At 41.2% G+C, this 25,580-nt stretch overlaps 1 protein-coding gene across 2 annotated transcripts in view; it reads right to left on the bottom strand.

Moving 5' to 3' along the window:
* Window positions 1–25,580, bottom strand: part of LOC121541681 (regulator of G-protein signaling 3-like) — a 221,258-nt gene that overhangs the window by 90,356 nt on the left and 105,322 nt on the right. For both annotated transcript variants that reach the window (XM_045208104.1, XM_041850910.2), the window contains exon 11: window positions 20,697–20,831. In XM_045208104.1, coding sequence (XP_045064039.1) covers window positions 20,697–20,831 — 135 coding nt within the window. The remainder of the gene's footprint in view (window positions 1–20,696; window positions 20,832–25,580) is intronic.

The raw sequence follows: 25,580 nt of genomic DNA, 5'->3' as shown, positions 1-25,580 counted from the left end.
TTCCTGTTTCAGCATGAATATGCCCTAGTGCACAAAGCGAGGTCCATACAGAAATGGTTTGTCGAGATCAGTGTGGATGAACTTGACTGGCCTGCACAGAGCCCTGACCTCAACCCCATCGAACACCTTTGGGATGAATTGGAATGCCGACTGCGAGCTAGGCCTAATCACCCAACATCAGTGCCCAACCTCACTAATGCACTTGTAGCTGAATGGAAGCATGTCCTCGCAGCAATGTTCCAGCAATGCCAGTGCATTATACAGTATAACAACAGAACAAGTTATAAATACTTAAGGGATTTTTGAACTGAAATAAAGCAAAACAATATCCATCAAAGATAAATTATTAAAGTTTAAAGCCTGCCTGAAGAATTGGATATGGATATCACCGTGATGGATATCACCACCTGTGAAAAAACGACGCATGCACTCACGCACACGTACGCACCACTGGCGTGCCACACACCCTTTGCAAGGCTCTGGGGGCTCCAAACCCCCCAAAGGCCACTGCCCCATGGCAATATGTTTAAAATAGCAGGAAATGAGCTTTTAGACAGCCACATCAAACATTTTTTCTCAGCCTCATGGCAAAATGTGTAGAATAGCAAGAGATTAGCTATAAAGCTGCACATTTTCTCTTTCCCCCGTGGCAAAATGTGTAGAATTTTAGGAAGTTAGCTGTTTTCCCCAAAGCACACACACACATATTGATAGAGTGGGAGAGTGTGTGTGCCTTTGCCAGATTACTGTGATCAATTCAGAAGTTAATGGAGGCAGGTAAACAGCACCTTGAAAAGATAGGATGAGTGTGATGGAGGAGGTGAAATAAATAATAAATATAGGAGGAAGCAGAGAGAAATAGATCTTTCTTTGAAGCCTGCTGTCAGTGATGATCACAGAGTGGAGCGAGTGTCTGCTCAGGCAAAACGTCAGAGTCATAAAGAGAGGTGGCAAAAGACTGAAAGAGAGAGGGATAGAGAGAAACACAGAGATGTAATTAGGGATAGTGAGAAAGAGGGAGGGGAGAGAGAAAAAAATTGAGAAGAGTGAAAGAAAGAGACAGACAGACATTCATGCAGATGTAGGACCTTAATTGGATCACCCTGATGCAGGAGAATTTCCCTACGTGTATTTTAAAATGTGTAGTATATTTTAGGTTTAAAAAGACTTCTGAAGTTTGTAATTTCCACTTTTTAGACTTGATTTTCCCTTGTGAAAAATGTATCAACCCCTACAAAAATGTCCATTAATTATAATCATTATAATAATTCACATTTCCTGTTGTTGCAGGATTATTTTCCTGCTGTAGCAAACTGGCTCAAATTCAGATCTTACATCTGTAGCAACAAATGGAAAGACAAACAGAAAAAGAGAGTGAGATAGAATGAAAAATTAGAGAGAAAAATAGGATACTCTAGCTTTGATTTCAGTTCTCACACACAGGCTATAGGAGAGAAGCCAAATCATGTCTGTGTGAGAGTGTCCCTCAGGGGCGGACTGACCATCTTGCATTTCGGGCAAATGTCAGAAGGGCTGGTCCATTTTTAGACTTGGGTTTCTTTGCCCAAAATGATCATTATTTGGCTAATAATGCGGGGTATGGGGGCCTAGAGTAAAAAAAAAATGGTGTGTTAGAAATGCCAGGGCCGATTTCTGTTCCCAGTCCGCCCCTGGTTTATATTATCCATAGCCACAGGGGGATTCCACAACAAAGACCAGAGTGTGCAGTAGGCAGGCAGCTGGGATATGGGATTGTCATGAGTATGACTGTTTGATGCAGGCTCAAATCCCAGGTGGTATTCTGTATGTCCCATACCAGTACTGTGAGCTGAAGCTGGCAGCCACACAATCTGGAGTTACAATGTGTCTTCAAAACAAAACCTCAATCATAATAGGGGATATATACAGATGTAGGATCTTAATTTGATCACCCTGTTGTTGCAGAAACACAAACTTGCAGTGTATTTTAGGTTTAAAAAGGCTTCATAAGTTTGTAATTTCCAGTTGAAAATTTCAGACTGGATTTGCCCTAACAAAAAATGTATCAACCCCTACAAAAATATCCATTAGGTATAATTCCCACAATAATTCACATTTCCTGTTGCTGCAGGATTATTTTCCTGCTGTGCCAAACTGGTCAAATGAAGATCCTATATATGTACAGTACATGAAGCTAGCTATGCGCAATGCTTAAGACTTTGCAGTCTTTACTTTTTTATGGAGAGTTAAAAAAGAGGACCCAAGAGATTGGAGGAAATTATAGTCATTGTGTATATTCAGCTCTTGTAATGTTCTTTTCCGGTTTCTCCACCTCTAAAAACAGCAAGTGCTCTGACAATCTGGCAACACACTATATATAACACAGGAGATGTGTGTGTGCAGGTCTCCAGTTGCCGACCATTTAGTCAGGCCACCAAATCATGGGCTGGTGCCACCAACTGAAAAAGTTAGTGGTACCAGTGCCACCAGGGGAAAATGTTAGTCTGGACCCCTGGTGTTTGTGTGTGTGTGTGTGTGTGTGTGTGTGTGTGTGTGTGTGTGTGTGTGTGTGTGTGTGTGTGTGTGTGTGTGTGTGTGTGTGTGTGTGTGTGTGTGTGTGTGTGTGTGTGTGTGTGTGTGTGTGTGTGTGTGTGTCATTTTGTGTGGGTGTGAGATGGGAGACAGATGGGATTCACACCCTGTCTGATCTGACACTAAGTACCATGGAGGAGGGATCAAAAAGTGTGTGTGTATGTGTGAGTGTGTGCGCGTGTGTGTGTGTGTGTGTGTGTGTGTGTGTGCATGTGTGTACGAGTGAGTAAGTGTGTGAGTTTGTTTGCATGTGTGTGACAGAGAGTCAGAGACAGGTAACTTAGCACATTTCTTCCCTCCCACAAGGGTGAAAATGAGTTGTGTACCAGACTGTGCAGAGACTAAAGCTGTCATTTACAACTTCTAATGGAATGTAGATGTTCTTCCTCTTTTCTCACAAGGAGATGTGACCTCTCCGTGCGAGGTGAAGGCCTTATCTGAGGCTCCCCTGTGTGTTGCGGTAAACAACCGTAGCGTAGCCCAGCACTTAGTTCCACTGGGAAACCGTCAGGTGTCTAGCTATCTGTTTCTGCTCCACAGGACAAGCTAGAGCAGCTCGTTGAGCAGCAGAAGCTTGTTGGGTGTAATGCTCTGTGTTCGCTGGTTCAAAACGGCCATTGCCGGAGAGTGATCACACACACTTAACGGGAGTCGTGTGTGTGTTTTCTGTGGTGTGTGTGTTGTGTGGGTGTGGTTGGTGTGTGTGTGTAGTGTGTGTGTGTGTGTGTGTTTGGTGTGTGTAGTGTGTGGTGTGTATTTTTGGTGTGTGTGTGTGTGGGGGGGGTGTGTGTGTCCAGCTGAACAAATGTACTTTTCCAGCAGCTCTGTGGCTAATGCAGCCCAGATGCAGATAGTACTGGAAGCTTACAGTAGGATGAGCGTATAGGCTTATGTGCTGTATGACCATGCGCGCATGTGTACATCCATACTTCTGTCTATGTGACAAGCATGCCTGCCTGTGTGTATCTGCATTGAGGGAGAAAGGTGGTCTGGACAGGAACAGAAGCGGTGTGTGTGTGTCTTATGTAAGGTGGCCGGAGTCCCGTGGTGCGTCTGTGTGAGGGCTGACGGCATGGTGCTTAGGGAGAGGACATAGAGACAGACGGGGGACGTAATATCTTCCCTGAATACCAATAGGACAAGACATACTACCGTAACAGTACAGTAATAGTACTAGGATTGCTGGAACTTGGCGGTGGAGGTGGCTACAACCGCGTAGCTGCATCACTAGTTTACATGCCTACAGTAGCAATCGAATACATTGTCCCACATCTGCCCTGCCTCAATTAATATGAAGAGACTGAGCATGACAGGGATACCATATGAGAAAGGAAACTCTTCCTAACAATACCTAGAATGACTGAATTAACTACAACCAATGTGGCACATGGCTACCACACTATACAACAACAGTAGCCAACAACACCAATTTGGTCTTCAACCTCAACAGTTACTTTGAATTAAGAGAAAATCGATGTAGCCCGTAAACAAAGCAAGAGCCAGCAAACCGCTATTAGAAAATAAACTCAGAAGACTTACAAAGGACACATCAAATGATGACTGTTCACTACATATTATTTGACATTACCCGCAAATCAAGCCAGCAAGCTCTAACTTTGAATGAAGTAAACACTGAAAGTCAATTTAGCCCTTCCGCACACAGAGCCAGCAAACTGCCTCCGGCTCTTATCCTCTCCCCCAGTCTCTCACAAGGGGCTTGGATGGATTTACTGGCTCAAGTGGAGATAGCTCATCAACAAACTTTAGTCGGCTCTAAAATAAAAAGCTGCCTTGAATGACGCTGTGTGCCAGCCAAACGGGGATATTGTCAATGTCAGCATTGTGACCATGCAGAGGAACGGGACTGACGGTTACCCGGGTGACTTTCAGCGCTCCTTTTCTCCAGAGTACAGTAAAAGTGTGGTTCAGCAGAGTGAGGATTTACCCTCCATATATCAGAGGAGAAATGCTGTTTCTGCCATCATGGCAAACGCAACATTGACTACAGAGGAATTCTCTCTCTCTCTCTCTCTCTCTCTCTCTCTCTCTCTCTCTCTCTCTCTCTCTCTCTCTCTCTCTCTCTCTCTCTCTCTCTCTCTCTCTCTCTCTCTCTCTCTCTCTCTCTCGCTCTCTCTGTTTTTCTGTTTTTCTCAGTTTTTTGTCTCTCTCTTTCTTTCTCCTTCTTTCCCTCTAAAACAAAAATTCTCACCCAATTCAGCTTACAGTGCAACTGGCAACAGCTAATGTCAAGCTCCACCAGGCCTTTGTTAAAGTACTTAATGGTCCAATGCAGCTGTTTTTATCTCAATATCGAATCATTTCTGGGTAACAATGAAGTACATTAGTGTGATTGTTTTCAATTAACCTTTTCACGTGTGAGTTACAAATATCTCTAACGGTCACCCCAGCATGAGTTTTTTTATGAGGGTGATGTCAGAATACTCAAGGTATGCTGCCTGCTACTTATCTATAGGCTATGTTTCAACTTGTCAATTTCAAATTACTTTCTAACAAGTTTAATTTTCTAACAACAGTTTGAATTGAGGTGTGTTCCGCCTCCTCATTAATTCACATAAAGTAGCCCATTTCACTGTTGCAGACAATTTACATTTGAGGCATTACTGAGCAGGACAAACTTCTCTCTTCAATGAGAGCCCAAGCACTCCCCCAGTGTTTCCCCAGATCAAGTATGCAGACATTGCGCATCTCCAATCAGAACAGAACTTGCACAAACTTTTCTTCCCGGTACATTTTCCAATAAAAGTAAGTGCCTTATTACGTTATCATTATAGTTTCTGTATATCGTGTTGTCGATTCTACTGTAGCACACCGTATGTACAGTGAGGGAAAAAAGTATTTGATCCCCTGCTGATTTTGTACGTTTGCCCACTGACGATGAAATGACCAGTCTATAATTTTAATGGTAGGTTTATTTGAACAGTGAGAGACAGAATAACAACAAAAAAAATGTTTGAGAGGGGGTCAAATACTTCAATCATACTACTAATCAATTTATAACATTTTTGGCATGCGTTTTTCTGGATTTTTTTGTTGTTATTCTGTCTCTCACTGTTCAAATAAACCTACCATTAAAATTATAGACTGATCATTTCTTTGTCAGTGGGCAAACATACAAAATCAGCAGGGGATCAAATACTTTTTTCCCTCACTGTAATTCATATTCTGGTTTCTGTCCGACGAGAGTTAGCTAAATATGGCCGCTTGTGTTAGGTCACTCTTTCCTCAATTAGCACTAGTACTAATGTAACCTACATTTTCCAGTTTGGATGAGAATTGTGTTATGCTGTAGCTACTTCTGTGAATGTCTGAACATTGCATCCAAAAATAAACTGCTCACATTGAGGACATAACGTTGGAAAGACTGTGTTTGTGCAAAATGTTTCTGTGAAAAAACTGCTCAAACGCTGACTGTTGCGTCAATCGTAACTGGAAGTTCTAAATAAGTGTTCAAATCACACCGGTTTGAGCGTACACTGCAGGGACCACTGTAGAATAATCACACCCATTGGTTCGTACTTGTCAAAGGGTTAAAATGATCAAAAATAAACAAAAATAGCTTCTTAGCTAAATGCAATTTCTCAAGCACATGATGTCACCAGCCGGTCAAAAAACCCTACCCAGCCAAACAAGCTAAAAGTGCATTATCAGAATTTCACGGTATTATTCCAACCTCATAGTGTGGAAATACAGTGCATTCGGAAAGTATTCAGACCCCTTGACTTTTTCCACATTTTGTTACATCACAGCCTTATTCTAAAATTGATTAAATAGTTTTTTCCTCTCATCAATCTACACACAATACTCCATAATGACAAAGCAAAAACAGGTTTTTAGAAATTTTTGCAAATTCACTAAAAAGACAAAAGTGAAATATCATATTTACATAAGTATTCAGACCCTTTACTCAGAACTTTGTTGGTACACCTGTATTTGGGGAGTTTATCCCATTCTGCTCTGCAGATTCTCTCAAGCTCTGTCAAGTTGGATGGGAAGTGTGTCTGCACAGCTATTTTCAGGTCTCTCCAGAGATTTTTGATCGAGTTTAAGTCCGGGCTCTGGCTGGGCCTCTCAAAGACATTCAGAGGCTTGTCCTGAAGCCACTCCTGCGTTGTCTTGGCTGTGTGCTTAGGGTCGTTATCCTGTTGGAAAGTGAACCTTCGCCACAGTCTGAGGTCCTGAACGCTCTGGATCAGGTATTCATCAAGGATCTCTCTGTACTTTGCTCTGTTCATCTTTGCCTCGATCCTGACTAGTCTCCCAGTCCCTGCCGCTGAAAAACATCTTCACAGCATGATGCTGCCACCACCATGCTTCACCGTAGGGATGGTGCCAGCTTTCCTCCAGATGTGACGCTTGACATTCAGGCCAAAGTGTTCAATCTTGGTTTCATCAGACCAGAGAATCTTGTTTCTCATGGTCTGAGAGCCCTTTAGGTGCCTTTTGGCAAACTCCAAGTGGGCTGTCATGTGCCTTTTGCTGGGGAGTGGCTTCTGTCTGGCCACTCTATCATAAAGGCCTGATTGGTGGAGTGCTGCAGAGATGGTTGTCCTTCTGGAAGGTTCTCCCATCTCCACAGAGGAACTGTGGAGCGCTGTCAGAGTGACCATCGGGTTCTTGGTCACCTCCCTGACTAAGGCCCTTCTCCCCCTTATATAGACAAGTGTGTGCCTTTCCAAATCATGTCCAATCAATTGAATTTACCACAGGTGGACTCCAATCAAGTTGTAGAAACATCTCAAGGATGATCAATGGAAACAGGATGCACCTGAGCTCAATTTCGAGTCTCATAGCAAAGGGTCTGAATACTTATGTAAATAAGGTATTTCTGTTTTCACTTTGTCATTATGGGGTATTGTGTGTAGATTTTTTAGAATAAGGCTGTGATGTAACTTTTTGAATGTATATAGGCCTATAAAACAATCCTTCAAAGTCAACATCTCAAAGCATTTTTGACACATTTGAGCAGCATACTGTACAAAACGTTTTCCACCAGCAAGTCAAGCTGAGAGTGATTGTGTATTTATTAGGCCGATGTGAAATCATCAACTCGTTTGGGGCTTTTAGTGTTGAGTTAGTAATGATATGAAAGTTGTGTTTATTTTAAATCACATTGTGGGCCGTTGGTTCTGCTCTTGGAGCTTGTGGTCAGCTTCTGAGTCAGGTTCTGTCAGAGGGGATGTTATTACCGCAGAGGTCATCTAAAACACTGAGCACCACACAACCCTGATTGCTAATTGTACAGTCAAAGTGGCGAAACAATCACGGTTCAGATTTGACAACTGCGAGAGAGAAGCCTTGACATCCCATGTCAACCCCCTGTCTATGAGTCATGCGGAGAGTGTACTTTTTCCTGGCGCAGCCCAATTACCCAGAAGTATCCTTAGACCTCTAAATGTAACAACACAAGGGACTGAACACACACAACCATGTGCATACGCACATATAATGCATGGTCTGACCTACCTGAAAACCTCTAATTTATAACATAATGTAAAAGTGTCTTAAGAGACCACAAAGGCATAGACCACAACAGCCATATTAAGACTTTAAGCCATATTAAGCCATATTTTGGCTTTCTTTTAATTACAAAATCTTTATTATCATTAAATATATATTCATTACCCTTAGTGTCTCAAATCAAAACTGCACTAGTTTACCTTAAATGAAACCAATACATTATTGTGATTAAAATGTAACTCATATTGTCATGATGGATGTGTATTAATAAATTACCCTTGCGCTGCATTCAAGTAATGGAATGGCTATACTAAAAAGATTCAAACATAAGCATTGAGGAATGTTCAGACTAATCATTGATCTGACCTAATCACCATACAATAAATGTACAGTGGGGAAAAAAAGTATTTAGTCAGCCACCAATTGTGCAAGTTCTCCCACTTAAAAAGATGAGAGAGGCCTGTAATTTTCATCATAGGTACACGTCAACTATGACAGACAAAATGAGAATAAAAAATCCAGAAAATCACAATGTAGGATTTTTAATGAAGTTAATTGCAAATTATGGTGGAAAATAAGTATTTGGTCAATAACAAAAGTTTCTCAATACTTTGTAATATACCCTTTGTTGGCAATGACACAGGTCAAAAGTTTTCTGTAAGTCGTCACAAGGTTTTCACACACTGTTACTGGTATTTTGGCCCATTCCTCCATGCAGATCTCCTCTAGAGCACTGATGTTTTGGGGCTGTCACTGGGCAACACAGACTTTCAACTCCCTCCAAAGATTTTCTATGGGGTTGAGATTTGGAGACTGGCTAGGCAACTCCAGGACCTTGAAATGCTTCTTACGAAGCCACTCCTTCGTTGCCCGGGCGGTGTGTTTGGGATCATTGTCATGCTGAAAGACCCAGCCACGTTTCATCTTCAATGCCCTTGCTGATGGAAGGAGGTTTTCACTCAAAATCTCACGATACATGGCCCCATTAATTCTTTCCTTTACACGGATCAGTCGTCCTGGTCCCTTTGCAGAAAAACAGCCCCAAAGCATGATGTTTCCACCCCCATGCTTCACAGTAGGTATGGTGTTCTTTGGATGCACCTCAGCATTCTTTGTCCTCCAAACACGACGAGTTGAGTTTTTACCAAAAAGTTATATTTTGGTTTCATCTGACCATATGACATTCTCCCAATCCTCTTCTGGATAATCCAAATGCACTCTAGCAATCCTCAGACGGGCCTGGACATGTACTGGCTTAAGCAGGGGGACACGTCTGGCACTGCAGGATCTGAGTCCCTGGCGGCGTAGTGTGTTACTGATGGTAGGCTTTGTTACTTTGGTCCCAGCTCTCTGCAGGTCATTCACTAGGTCCCCCCGTGTGGTTCTGGGATTTTTGCTCACCGTTCTTGTGATCATTTTGACCCCACGGGGTGAGATCTTGCGTCGAGCCCCAGATCGAGGGAGATTATCAGTGGTCTTGTATGTCTTCCATTTCCTAATAATTGCTCCCACAGTTGATTTCTTCATACCAAGCTGCTTACCTATTGCAGATTCAGTCTTCCCAGCCTGGTGCAGGTCTACAATTTTGTTTCTGGTGTCCTTTGACAGCTCTTTGGTCTTGGCCATAGTGGAGTTTGGAGTGTGACTGTTTGAGGTTGTGGACAGGTGTCTTATATACTGATAACAAGTTCAAACAGGTGCCATTAATACAGGTAACGAGTAGAGGACAGAGGAGCCTCTTAAAAAAGAAGTTACAGGTCTGTGAGAGCCAGAAATCGTGCTTGTTTGTAGGTGACCAAATACTTATTTTCCACCATAATTTTCAAATAAATTCATTAAAAATCCTACAATGTGAGTTTCTGGAGAATTTTTTTTTTTCATTTTGTCTGTCATAGTTGACGTGTACCTATGATGAAAATTACAGGCCTCTCTCATCTTTTTAAGTGGGAGAACTTGCACAATTGGTGGCTGACTAAATACTTTTTTTCCCCACTGCATGTCTTGTGATTTTTTTGGGTCTCACTGTATTTATTGGATGATTATTCACAGTGTGTGCGTCAGCTGAACCAGACAGGGGGATGCTGCTGTTAAGATAGTGAGTGATCAAGGCCAGGGGCAGGACTGTGTGTGTGTGTGTTGTCTTTTTTCCAAACCCAGTCATCCATTTGTGACTCATCCCACCAATTAACATGGGATCTGGGCATCCAATGGTGAAACCATGGAAGAGGAAAACACAGCACAGAAAAGCAGCCCTCCCAATAGTGCTCTGGCTCTCTGTCAGGGAACACCGTCAATACCACTGATTATAAGGCTACAGGTCAAAGGTTAGGAATGCTAGAACGCCTGGGGCACAGAGGACACACACATATATTGGACAGATATAGCACTTACGAGAAAAACGAGAGTCATCAATAATCATGTAAAGAAGAGATTGTCCAATCGCACAGCATATATTTAATAGAAGAGGATGTCACTGTTTCTTATGGATTGGGGACCCCTGTTTGTTGTATAACGCTCTATTTAGAACAGTGGTTAAAATAATTGTGTCTGTTTCCAGACCATGCTCTTATTGACTGTCTAGCCATGCCGTGGACTGTCTAATTGGGCTGTGTGCTGTCACCACCTGGGTACCAGTGTGACTATCATAAACTCATCTCTGCTGTCTGATGAGTTTAGTGGATGCAGGCACGTACACACACACACACAGCCAAAAGAGTGACCACGGTGAACTGATATCCCCTATCGGATGAGTCCCAACACATGTCCCCTCTGCTCTGCCTGTTGTGAACCAAGTCTGTATCACTTCACAGAGGTGGACTCAGACTGTGTCACTGCTTTCATCCTCAACATGCCACATCATGTCACACTGCCATTATTATTCTGTATCACTCCCTGTCCTTTAGGTCAAAGGACTGGGGATGCATCACACATGGCACCCTATTCCATATTTAGTGCACTAGTTTTTAAGAGGGCCCATTGGTCTCTGGTCAAAAGTAGTGCACTATATAGGGAATAGGGTGCCATTTGGAATGCAGCCTCATATGCTACTCCACTCATATGGTATTAACCCCCTTCTCTGGACCTGCTCCTATACAATATCACGTAGATATGACTGACTGTTTCAACTCTATCACTCCATTACTCTCAACCCCTCACACATCTTTCTCCTCTGGTTAGAGAATCATCACCTACCTAATCTGTAAGACATTTCCTATGTCTCAATCCTCTCTAGGTGATAAATGGGTCAATCCAGAAAAACAGCTGCTGCCCCCGGAAACAAGCACATACACACACATGCACGCATGTACACTCACACATGCACACACACACACATACACACAAACACGCACGCACACAGACACAAGCATGCACACACACACACAGTGAGAGGATGTAAGGAGAGGCAGCAGGATAGAAACAACACCAGGGACATACAGAGAAAAGCGTATTCCCTGGTTGATTGAGAGTGAGAGGGATAAAAGAGTGCGAGCTTATCCGTCTCTTTCATGTTGCTGGGAGAATAAAGGCCTAATGGATGGCAGGTGCGGAGGCCATACACAAAATGAAGCTGGAACGCAATAGGACCACAGCTAGATAATATAGGACATAGTGTCTGTCTGTCTTTTCAAACCTTCCACTCAGGAGAAATAAGGATAGAGATTATGAAAGCTTACTGAAACAATGGATCATACAGTTACTGTAGGATGGACTATTTTGATAAAGGGGTGTTCAAGATACAGGCTTCCTTTTCTCTAATGAACAGCAAGGAACAGGTTCCCGAACAGAATAACCTTTCATTTTACAGCCGGTTAATTACTATGTATTTACTAGGTAAATACATAGTAACAAAAATGAAATACGTAGTAACAATTTAGTCTTAAATGTACTTCCTAGGAACCAAATAAGTAAGTACTCCATTCTTAATTATTAAATACAAAGTTACAAAATGTAATTATATAGGTAAGTACAAGCAAGAAGGTAGGTACAATTAAGTACCAGCTAATTGCTATGCAAATAACTAGTCACACCACTATTTCAATGTAATATATAAGAAACACCAAGGAACATAAAAAGTCACAAAATTATATAGTCACAAAATTATATAGTAACACGTTTTGTCCAAAAGTTAAGGACAAGAACCAGCATATTACTATGTAAATATGTAGTCACACCAGTCTCTTTTAAAGTAATACCAATGAACATATATGGTCATTTAAAATGTATGACCATGTAATTACTAAAGAAATACCTTCAAGTCTTTCTCTTGTGTTGATATTCTCTCCTGTGGTTTCTATGCATGTTCATAGTAACAGGGCTGTAAAATGAAGTGGTGTCTGTTTCCATGCAGATACAATGTAATTACTTGTGAGGTACCACTGCATAGAACGAAGAGAACAAAGTGATCCAGTTTGTCAAAGTGGAGACATTTACCCTGTTGTTACATGGTACCACCTTCACACTTACAGGGTAAGTAGGAGGTAAGAGGGCTGTAAAATGAAGTGGTGTCTGTTTCCACATAGATACAATGTAGTTACTTGTGAGGTACCACTGCATTGGACAAAGAGAACAAAGTGATCCAGTTTGTCAAGTTGGGGACATTTTCAGAATGAAGACAAACACACAATTCATAGTGAAGTTAATTTAATGAAAATCAACCAAACAAACCTTAGTAGATACACATTTGTACTCACAATCATAAAGACCTAGCATAACAACAAAAGTGAATAGCATTAATTTCTATGTGAATATGTGAAAACAACAAGTTTTTGTATCCACATGACATGAATATAAAGTATACAAATTTGACTGAATAGAATGACTGAATACATTCCAACCACGAGCTAACATAGAAGATTGTTAGCAAAAGCAAATTCACTTGCAGAAATAGCTAGTTATCTGTCTCACCATTTCACTTGACAAAAAAGTGCCACAAAATAACTGTAAACAGAGTATGCGCAAACTATGCATACATGTAATGTTTCCACAAGCATATTACCTCATAGGAAAACAATATCTTAACACTCAAAAGAGTGAGCTAGATACCTTCTGTACAACATGAAGCTAAATTACAACCAAAGCGGGAGCTAGCATTCAATATAATGTCAATGGCATGTGCAGTTTATAAAGTACTAATTTAGCAAAGTACAAGTTATCTGAACACAAGTGTGACACGTGTGTGTAGGGAGTAACTTTTATGTATTTGTCTTAAAAATATCACAACATATTTCAGCATATTGATTATGAATTTGAACATTTAAAACCAGTGTTTTGACACTCGGCTATAAATAAAATTACACGACAACAGGAAGCAGCAACAGCACCAATGTTTCTGTAATATAAATGGTACTTTTAAGATTATTTTTCAACAGGAATCTACTTAATCAGGTAAAACTACTGAATGAGCCCAAAAATTTGCTATGATTTATTGATTTTGATGATATTAGTGAAATCGTGAAAAAACTTTTTTCTTGCTTACTGTAAGTGTGAAGGTGGTACCATGAAACAACAGGTTAAGATCACGGACAGATTTGCTGTTGTCTTCATGGAATGGAGTCATCCAATGTGGTGGTACTTCACATGTACCTACTTTGTATCTACCTGGAAACAGACACCACTTCATTTTACAGCCATGTTACTAAATACATACCTAAATTACATGGTATGTTTATATCCACACAATAACAATCATAAAGAGGGATAATTGACCTGCAAGTATCTGGTATCTATAGTATTAACAATGGCTTCATCTTACAGCTGTCTTACCTCCTACATACCCTGTAAGTGTGAAGGTGGTACCATGTAACAAAAGGGTAAGATCATGGACAGATTTGCTGTTGTAGTCATGGGATGGAGTCGTCCAATGCAGTGGTGCCTCACAAGTAACTACATTGTATCTATGTGGAAACAGACACCACTTCATTTTACAGCCCTCTTACTACGAACATGCATGGTAACTAAAGGAAAAGTACATAGAAACAACAGGAGAGAATATCAACACAAGAGGATGACTTGAAGGTATTTATTTTGTAATTACGTGGCAATAAATAATCATGAATGTTTGTTGGTGTTTCCTATGTATTTACCTAGTAAATACATAGTAATTAACGGGCTGTAAAATGAAGTGTTACCCATAATGGTGCTTGGAGTAGTGCCCAGTTAAAGAATGCCCACTGCACCTCCAACACAACATCCAAGCAAACCCAAAGAGCTTGGTGAGTTACAAGCTACATGGGAGTACTTCATAGTCATATGAAGATCTACATAGCAGCTGATAAGCATGATAAAGCATGATAAGCATTTGTGTGTGATGGTGCCGACGGAGAAGGGCAACATCTTACGAGTTCCAACCCGACTTTGCTATTTAGTGACTTTTTTCATGTTAATCTTTACATTTTTTTTAGCAGAAAGTTCATACTATAATCACATATGACCGCCAAGCACTTCTGGACATCAGATCGACAGTTACTAACCTCGATTTTGACTTCTCAGCTCATCTGTTCCCTTGTTCATACTGGACCCCATTCCTTTGTTTCATGGGCTACCAAATCGCTGCAGGCTTAGACGCGATAGACGAGCCGGCATCCTGGTAAGACTGAGACGAAGAGAAAATTGTCCGGCACGCCCCTCGGTTCTATTGGCAAATATCCAGTCACTCGAGATAAGATGTATGAGCTTTGTTCGAGAGTCTGGTATCAGAGAGACTTGAAAAGCTGCAATATTATACGCCTTACAGAGACGTGGCTGGATGACTCTATGTACGTAGTACTACAGTGGTTACTCCATGCAGCGGCACGATTCGAAGAAGGCAGCCTCGGGCAAGTCCAAAGGAGGAGGGTTGTGAAGGAAATCTCAAGCTTTTGCTAACCTGATATAGAATACCTCATGGTAATCTACAGACCCTTTAATCTATGAAGGGAGTTCTTATCATTAATTATCATGGATGTCTACATCCCTCCAAAAGCCAACACCACTTTGGCACTCAACAAACTGTGATGGGGCCATAAACAAACAAGAAACCACTCACCCAGTCATGTTTCTGGTGGGCGGAGACTTTAAGGCAGGGAGACTTAAAACCTTTCTACCTCACTTTTACCAACACGTCTCCTGCACCACTAGGGGCACTAAAACTCTAGACCACTTATATTCTACCCTCAGAAACCCATACAAGGCCCTGCTTCGTCCTCCCTTCTGACCACGACTCTATTCTCCTTCTTCCTGTTTACAAACAAAATCTCAAACAGGAGGTACCAGTGTGTGTTCCGATGACGCAGACGTGAGGCTATCGGACTGTTTGGCTAGTCCAAACTGGGATATGTTTCGGCATTCATTCGATGGCATTGAGGCTTCATCAATAAGTGCATAGACGACGTCATCCCCAAAGTGACTATACGAACGTATCCAAACCAAAAACGTGTGTAAAACTTTTAAGCAGGTTAACACTCGGAATACCAGGGAGCGTTCTCAAAGCATGTGCAGACATTTTCAATATCTCCTTGTCCCAGGCTGTAAACCCAATATGTTTCAAGATGACCACCATTGTCCCTGTTCCCAAGAACTGCAAGGTAACCTTCCTAAATGACTATCGCCCTGTAGTACTCACATCTGTAATTAAGAAGTGCTTTGAAAGGCTGGTCATGAAACACATCAACACCATCATCCCAGACACCCTGCACCCACTCCAATTCGCATACCGCCCCAACAAATCCGCAAATGACGCAATCTTAAAAGCACTTCACACTGCCCTCTCACACCTGAACAAGAGGAGATATACAGTGCCTTCAAAAAGTATTCGTAACCCTTGACTTATTCCACATTTTGTTGTGTTACAGACTGAATTCAAAATTGATTAAATATATGTTCTTTTCTCACCCATCTACACACAGTACCCCATAATGACAAAGTGAAAATATGTTTTTGAAATGTTTGCAAAGTTATTGAAAATGAAATACAGAGATATTCATTTACATAAGTATTCACACCCCTGAGTCAATACTTTGTAGAAGCACCTTTGGAAGCGATTACAGCTGTGAGTCTTTCTGGGTAATTCTCTGAGACCTTTCCACATCTGGAATGTGCAACGTTTGCCCATTATTATTTTCTAAATTCTTCAAGCTCTGTCAAATTAGTTGTTGATCATTGGTAGACAACCATTTCCAGGTCTTGCCATAGATGTTCAAGTAGATTTAAGTCAAAACTGTAACTCGGCCACTCAGCAACATTCACTGTCATCTTGGTAAGCAACTCCAGTGTAGATTTGGCCTTGTGTTTGTTGGAAATTGTTTAGTGGACTATGAGGTGAAACTGAGTTAATTATCAACATATAGTTAACATTCTTTGTGGCTAACTGAACTGGGTCATTTCACTGTGTGTGTGGGTAAAAGAGGGAAGCTGACCCAGGGTCAAATTGCTTGCTCTTACTTAGATCCATGGTTGTCTTATCATATCAAAGACTGAAACTGGCTTGGGCCATTTGTTTCTATCTTCAAACACAGTGAAAAGAGCCGGGGTTGAACAGAGTTTAAACTAAACATGAGTGTTTTTGCAATATAAGGATTGATTGATTGTAGTACTATGTGATTCTGAACTTAATGAAAGTCAAATTTAGCCGACCTCAGAGACAAAGGAAGTGGGCAGAGTGATAAAGAGCGGGAAACTGAAGAGGGATGGATTGGAACCTAGGGTGGGGGAAGGAGACTATATAGGTAGGAGGGAGGGAGAGAGAGGGGGCAAATCTGCAGATTGGCCTGGCTTTGTTGACATTATAATAAAGTAATTCTTAATCCCACAAACACTCTGGAAGGACTGATTTGTAATAAAGTATAGTGGTTATTTTCCACAATATAATCTAGTTTATTGTCCTGCTGAAAGGTGAATTCATCTCCCAGTGTCTCGTGGAAAGCAGACTGAACCAGGTTTTCTTCTAGGATTTTGCCTCTGCTTAGCTCTATTCCTTTTCCTGTTTATCCTGAAAACTCCACAGTCCTTAATGATTACAAGCATACCCATAACATGATGCAGCCACCATTATGCTTGAAAATATGGAGAGTGGTACTCAGTAATGTGTTGTATTGGATTTGCCCCAAATATAACACTTTGTTCAGGACAAAAATGTATTTTTTTTGCAGTATTACTTTAGTGCTTTGTTGCAAACAGGATACATGCACGACTCCAACAGTTTGCTGACCACACAACAGTGGTAAGCCTGATCACTGACAGCGATGAGACAGCCTACAGGGAGGAGGTCAGAGACTTAGCAGTGTGGTGCCAGGACAACAACCTCTCCCTCAACTTCAGTAAGACCAAGGAGCTGATTGTGGACTACAGGAGAAAAAGGGGAGAGCACGCCCCCATTCACATCAACAGGGTAGTAGTTGAATGGGTCGAGAGATTCAAGTTTCTTGGCGTCCACATTACTAAGGACTTAATATGGTCCACACACACACAGTCGCGTGAAGAGAGCACAACAGTGCCTCTTTCTCCTCAGGAGGCTGAAAAGAGGCTGAAAATATTTGGCATCGGCCCTCAGATCCTCAAAAAGTTCTACAGCTGAACCATCGAGATCTTCTTGACTGGCTGTATCACCGCTTGGTATGGCCAATGTACCGCCCTCGACAGCAAAGCGCTACAGAGGGTGGTGCAGACAGCCCAGATAGTCTGGATAGTCCTGAATTAATTGTGAATAATGATGAGTGAGAAAGTTACAGATGCACCCAAAAAATGCTTACCTCCCCTGTTATTGTAGTGATGAGGTTAGCATGTCTTGGGGGTTTGATATTTGTGCGTCTGTAACTTTCTCACTCATCATTATTCATGATTAATTCAGGACTATCCATATTCATGGTATCATCTGAATTAATGTAGAAGTGTTTAGAAACATATTCTATTTTTATTTACAATAAAAGTTACTCGAAAATGACATAATACATTATTTACCATTCACTTCAATTGGGCACAAATAATCTGAAACACAACCAAAACAAACAGAAAATGCATCCAAAAAGTGTGTAGAGTCACAAGCTTGATGTAATCATTGCATGTTATGAATATGGTACCAAATACTAAACGTTTGATTACTTTACTTAATACACATACAGTACAGTGCATTCGGAAAGTATATAGACCCCTTACCTTTTTCCAAATTTTGTTACGTTACAACCCTATTCTAAAATGGATTCAATTGTTTGTTTTTTACACACAATACCCCATAATGACAAAGCAAAAACTGTTGTTTAGAAATTTTAGCAAATGTATTACAAAATAAAAACTGAAATGTAACATTTACATAAGTATTCAGACTCTTTACTCAGTACTTTGTTGTTGAAGCACCTTTGGCAGCGATTACAGCCGCAGTTCTTCTTGGGTATGACACTACAAGCTTGGCATACTTGTATTTGGGGAGTTTCTCCCATTCTTCTCTGCAGATCCTCTCAAGCTCTGTCAGGTTGGATGGGGAGCGTCGCTGCACAGCTATTTTCAGGTCTCTCCAGAGATGTTCGATCGGGTTCAAGTCTGGGCTCTGGCTGGGCCACTCAAGGACATTCAGAGACTTGTCCTGAAGCAATTCCTGCGTTGTCTTGGCTGTGTGCTTAGGGTCATTGTCCTGTTAGAAGGTGAATCTTCGCCCCATTCTGAGGTCCTGGGCGCTCTGGAGCAGGTATTCATCAAGGATCTCTCTGTACTTTGCTCCGTTCATCTTTCCCTCGATCCTGACTAGTCTCCCAGTCCCTGCCGCTGAAAAACATCCCCACAGCATGATGCTGCCACCACCATGCTTCACCGTAGGGATGGTGCCAGGTTTCCTCCAGACGTCACGCTTGGAATTCAGGCCAAAGAGTTCAATCTTGGTTTCATCAGACCAGAGAATCTTGTTTCTCATGGTCTGTGAGTCTTGTTTCTTATGGTCTTCTTATGGTCTCTTGCTCAGTTTGGCCGGGCGGCCAGCTCTTGGAAGAGTCTTGGTGGTTCCAAACTTCTTCCATTTAAGAATGATGGAGGCCACTGTGTCCTTGGGGACCTTCAATGCTACAGAAATGTTTTGGTACCCTTCTCCACGATCTGTGCCTCAACACAATCCTGTCTCCTAGCTCTACGGACAATTCCTTCGACATTACTTGGTTTTTGCTCTGACATAATAATAATAAATAATATGCCATTTAGCAGACACTTTTATCCAAAGCGACTTACAGTCATGTGTGCATACATTTTTGTGTATGGGTGGGTTCTACCTGGAACCAAAAAGGGTTATCTTATGGTGACAGCTGCAGAACCCTTTTGGAATCCTTTTTCTAAGAGTGTTGTGTCCACCGGTCAAACTAGATTCTACATACACTGAGTGTTCAAAACATTAGGAACACCTCCTCTTTCCATGACATAATATAATAATAAATAATATGCCATTTAGCAGACGCTTTTATCCAAAGCGACTTACAGTCATGTGTGCATACATTTTTGTGTATGGGTGGTCCCGGGGATCGAACCCACTACCTTGGTGTTACAAGCGCCGTGCTCTACCAGCTGAGCTACAGAGGACCACATGCACTGTCAACTGTGGGATCCTATATATACATACAGGTGTGTTCCTTTCCAAATCATGTCCAATCAATTGAATTTACCACAGGTGGACTCCAATCAAGTTGTAGAAACATCTCAAGGATGATCAATGGAAACAGGATGCACCTGAGCTCAATTTCGAGTCTCATAGCAAAGGGTCTGAATACTTATGTAAATGTGATATTTCAGTTTTGTTATTTTTTTTTATAAATTAGCAAACATTTCTAAAAACCTGTTTTTGCGTTGTCATTATGGGGTATTGTGTGTAGAAAACTATTTAATCAATTTTAGAATAAGCTGTAATGTAACAAAACGTGGAAAAAGTGCTTTAATTTCTAAACTGTTCACCCGATATGGATGAAAATACCCTAAAATTAAAGTTGACAGTCTGCACTTTAACCTCATAGTCATTGTATAATTTCAAATCCAAAGTGCTGAAGTACACAGCCAAAACAACAAAACATGTACTGTTTCAATAATTGTGGAGCTCACTGTTTACATACTATATACACACACTACACTGACACTCTCACACAAAACCCACACACATTCATATACACTACATTTGCACACAAATACATAACACACATGCATACCGATGCAAAACATACACACACACAAGTTAAACTCATCATATGCTGCTACTACTCTGTTCTTTATTCTTATTATTATCTATCCTAATGCCTGCCTTCATGTACATATCTACCTTAAATACCTCGTACCCCTGCACATTGATCTAGTACTGGTACCCCCTGTACATAGCTCCATTCTTGTATATTTTATAAAAATATATTTTTTTACTCTGCATCGTTGAGAAGGGCTCGTAACCAAGCATTTCACGATAAAGTCTACATCCGTTGTATTCGGCGCATGTGACAAATACAATTTGATTTGATTTGAATTTGATTAAAAAAAGGAGACAGCAGCGGACTGCATTGGAGAAGCACAGTAACACACTGTCCATGGATTCGCTCTCACCATGAGTTTAGTGCAAGCCATGTGCTTCAGCAATGATCCGGTGAGTGAACTGGAGCAGGGATGAGTGTGATCGCAGATGAGCCAATAAGTGGCAGGATGAGGGTGTGTGTGTTTCCTACCTGGTCGGCAGGAGGGACGAAGGGTGCACTCCTCTGGAGCTGGAGCTGCTTTTCAATGTTGTCCTTCAGACACTGACACACACGCCGCTTCTGGTCAGCAGAGTAGGCTTCCAGACTGAGCAGGCAGTCACACTTCTACACAGCCAGAGAGAGAGACATGGAGACAGAGAGACAGAGAGAGACAGAGAGAAAGACAGAGACAGAGAGTGAGAGAGAGAGAGAGATAGAGGAGAGAGGAGAGAGAGGAGAGAGAGAGAGAAGGGAGAGAGAGGAAAGAGAGTGGGGGAGAGATAAAGGATGAGAGGGGAGAGAGGAGAGAGAGAGAGGGAGAGAGAGGAAAGAGAGAGTGGGGGAGAGAGAAAGGATGAGAGGGGTGGTTATTCTCCTTTCATGCAATACTTCATTCTTCTCTTTGTTGCAGGTTTGACAGTTTGGATGAGAAAAAGGCTTCTTTGTAAATGTGTCTCCATGGTGGCATGACCTATGTTGTAAGAGGGGGGGAATGAGAGAGAAAATGAAAGCAAATGAATTAAAGAATGATGGCAAATGAGAACAGCAAGAGAGTGTTGGAGAGGTATCGTGCTTAATGGTTTCAAAGCAAAAGGCAGTGTCTGTCTGTGTGTGTGTGTGCCTGCGCATATATGCCTGTGTGTGTTTGTGTGTGTGTGTGTGTGTGTGTCTGTGTGTGTGTGTGTGCGTGTGTGGACGTGTTTATGTGTGTGCGTGTGTGTGTGTAATATCCACTTAGTCACAGAGAATTACGCTGACCCACTGGTACAGTCCAGGGCAGTGCTGAGCAGCTTGAGAGAGCAGAGAATGATTTGAAAGAGGATAAGTACTAACAAAGGAACTTAGCAAGCCAGAAGTGGTATACTGTACTGCTGCTGTAGTAACAAACAGTAGTAGCGTATTGACTACTGTGCATGAAATATTAACAACCCCATGGTGTGATATTTGACCATTGTGACTTGGAGCCAGACTTAGATCATGTGATTTGGTCACATCAAGTGAAATAGATCTCCGGTCAAACTGATTAAAAGACTTCAAGTTGGGTGCCCCCCAAAGAAAGAACATAAATCAATCCATCCCTTTCATTAATGTTCTGGAGGGTGGAATTGAATGTCCTGTAGTTAACTTCAAGTCGACAGGGATATCGACGTGTAAAGTCTGTTCAAAGGAGATACTCAGAAAACATCAGAGGGAGAGACTAATGGGAATTTTACGCATATTTGCAATGGATGTGCTTTCTTGCTAATGCTGTGGGGATGGAGATATTCATGGAGTCAATGGACTGAATGAAACCGTCAATCAGACTGAGGAAACGTCTTAAAATAGACCTCTGTCAGTTTCACTGGTTCAAGGTTAACATTTATGCTGATGTGTTTAAGTGGTGTGTGTATGTGTACAGTATATAAACTAGGTATACACAATGCTCTAACCTCTTCTATTAACTACAGTGGATCTGTACAAATCAAATCACATTTTATTGGTCACATACACATTTTTAGCAGATGTTATTGCGAGTGTAGCGAAATGCTTGTCGAAATACAAAGACATACTGTAGGGGAGGCACTTTTGGCACTGCCTGTTGACATGAATAGGGTCAATGCATTTTGAGCTGTTGAGTCACCCTCGTGTTTTTCTGTGAAACACTTGGAATCATTCCTAAATGGTTCCCTTTTAGCATTTGAATTGGACACTATTCCAAGGATACTGATCAAATCAAATAACCAACCAATACCTTTAGGCAACTCAAAAGTTGTGAATTACACCCACACACTGTTGTTTACGCAGTCTCGATGAGAGGAAAAATTACTTTGATGTCCAGCTTGACCGAGAACCAAACTCTCACAGACAGATGCCTGGCTCAGGTAAGATAATTTCAGTCATATTCATTCCCTGAAGTAAACACAACATAAAATACAAAAAAAACTAGACACTCAGCTGTCTATTTTTTCCATTCACTCAATCTGCTTTCTTCTCTCTGATGTTTTTGCTTTGTGCCAAGATTTCTTCGACAGTGTGGGTTATTTTTAGAGGTTTTTCCATTTTCTGGAAGTCCTCAGAGATTGACCGGAGTCCTGAAGGATTTTTTTGGAGCTAATGCTGTCCTGGTCTGCGGCGCATCATGATGCTCGCTAGCTCGCTTCCCTGTCACGACATCTGTCATTAAGCGAATAGTTTGGACAAAAACTGACAAATATAACTAAGCCTGGGAATGTCAATACAATCAAACTAGCAAGGGCAATGATCACAAGTCAGTCATAACATGGCTAATAGGCTAGCTTATCTATTTATGAAGCTATTTATTTAGTAAACTAAAAACATGGAGCCTAACATTAGCTAGCTAGCTAGCTGCTGGGAGGATGTTGTCATTGGACGAGTGGGTGAGTGGCTGACTTTTTCCCCCATATCGTTTTTCTGTGGCTACAGCTAGCGATGCAGGTATCATTTGGTTAGCTAACAAATAATGTGAATCACTTTGCTAGCTATAGCCAATTCTATATTGCTATAGAATTTTCATAAACTCCTTACTCTACGTCATTCCCAAACATTCTATGAATGTATGAAAATGTGAAAATTACCATATCTAAGTGCTCACTTGTCAGAAAATCTTTTTTTTTAAGCATCATATTCTTCCTGGGGGTGTATGTGAACAGATTTGAATAAGATTGCATGTTTCTAAAACACTGTCAGTTCCACTTTAAGTACCTTACTGTGATTGTTTTCAATTAAAATGGTCAAAAATAAACAAAAATATCGTCTTAGTAAATAGCAATTTCTCAAGCAAGAATTTTGCTAGGACTGTCTGGGAGTGGTTTGAGAGGGGAGGGAAAAACTGAAAAGTGGTTCCTCATCGAACTTTAAAAGTTAACAAGTAGTCTTTAAACCTCCAAATTCAAGCTTTACCTTTGTTCCACTTGGTCTGTAACAAGTGAAGTGTGCCAATATTGCATGATGCATTCTTGACTAGGCTATTAACGTTAGACAAAATTCAAAAGGCAGGTTTTCGCATATATAAAAACATTTCACGTTTTGCTTATCCTTTTCACACACATGCATGTGCTTTTATGGAAAAAAAGAGGTCTATTCAACATGTAAGTTTATCAGACCGTTAAAAAAAGTTGAATGGCCTTATGGTCTTGTCAAATAGCTGTCATGTTCCTCTATCACCAACAATGCCAGGTGGTGTACACGACTAAGATGGTTTACTCAGATGCTTTGGGGTACAGTAACCGTGGGTGTGAGGCCTCCTCGCATCAAGCTTTTATGTTAAGATTTTTTTAAATGCTGGTCCTCAACGCTCAATTTAAATAATGCATATGTGGAGAAGTAGATGATTATAATAATGCATATAAAACGTTGTACATGTAAGTGCAGTCTACTTGTCTTTGTAATATAGCCTACATTGTAGTCACGTGTCGGTCAGCAAGAAGTTCCTATATTTAAGCTCCTCATTAAATATATTCGTAAACTTCATTTTCAAGGGTTGGCTGCACTTCCCATCGCAAAACGATTATAGAATAAATGTAATTGTATATGTCTCACCTGGTATTCGAACCCTTGCCGCAAACTGCGAAAAAAGTTAACAGGAGCCATGATTGCTACACTGTGAGCCATTTGTCCTGTAGATTTATCACACATGTTTTAGTAACTTTGGTCATCACATCGTGCCATTTGACTTCTGTTAAGGACGCTTTCAAGAAAAACTGTTTTATCACGTCCAACTACGTCAACATTTGTAATTGGCTGATGCGGAATATGTTACAGAAAATATTAATGACCAGCTGGTCATGTTAGCATAGCATAAGTGTGCCAGGTTATCTCATGGGAAAAGCTAACATGTAGCGTTCTATCACGTTCAACTATGTTGACCATTCTAATTGGCTGATGCAGATTTTGAGATAGTGAAAACGTTTGTTTAAACTTTTTCAGGAGTTCGCAAGTATAGACCTCACTAGACTATGAGTGGAGTGTTGACAGATGGTGGCTGATCACAGTCTTGGCAGGCTGGAGTATTTTCGAGGGCAATGCCACAATGGCAGGCAGTGTGTGAAGGACAATACCATTGCATCAGCAGCTAGCTAGACCAGGCTCCAAGAATGTTGGCACCCCTTTTCTAGATAAATCGAGCCCAGAAGAACACATGGCAAAATATGCCCCAAATCATTTGTGTAGTGTCTTTACAAAATACATTTGTTACAAAGTGTCTTTAAAACATTCAATCTTGATCTGTTGCAATGGAAAATGACGTTAAAACTAAGATTCCAGACGGAGTGAAAAGACAACAACTTGGACAGAACCCGATCTTCTGTCCAATAACTTAGAATCCCTGGAGAATGATAACAGATTCATCAAAATCACACAGATTCCAGTGTAGCCAGTCCATAGGGACCACCATGTTAAGGTCATGTTGCTCCTCTTCCATAAGTGGCATCTGATAACTGCCCTGGGGCTCCCCTCCTGAGACCCCTGGCCAGGGTTACAAACGCTTGTCACTGTAGTGGTACCAGTGGCGTAGCACAGTTTCACGGGGCCTTCCTCAATGTTTCCATGGGGCAGAGAGAAAACTGTGCAGTTTTATAGCTAATTTTCTTCTATTCTACACATTTTGCCATTTTGCCATGGCACCTTGAGGTCGCCTAGACAGAGAGCTCCTGTACATTTGGTAAATATTTATTATTTATTTGTTTTTCTTTGAATGTTTTTCTTTTTGACTCTGAATAGCTAAATGAGTCAGACAAAAGATGGGGTTACATCTATGTGTTTCCTGCCTGTGAATTTGATGTCAAATCAGCTCTTTCAACATAGCTAGCTCTCAATGCTAGCAAGCTATCTAGTTAGTTAGCTAGTGTGTTTTGATTTGAATACACCACCCTATTT

Source organism: Coregonus clupeaformis, chromosome 27, assembly GCF_020615455.1.
Source record: "Coregonus clupeaformis isolate EN_2021a chromosome 27, ASM2061545v1, whole genome shotgun sequence".
NCBI classification, from domain to species: Eukaryota; Metazoa; Chordata; class Actinopteri; order Salmoniformes; family Salmonidae; genus Coregonus; species Coregonus clupeaformis.
The sequence above is the reverse complement of the archived record's forward strand: the minus strand, read 5'-3'. Positions and strand labels throughout refer to the sequence as shown.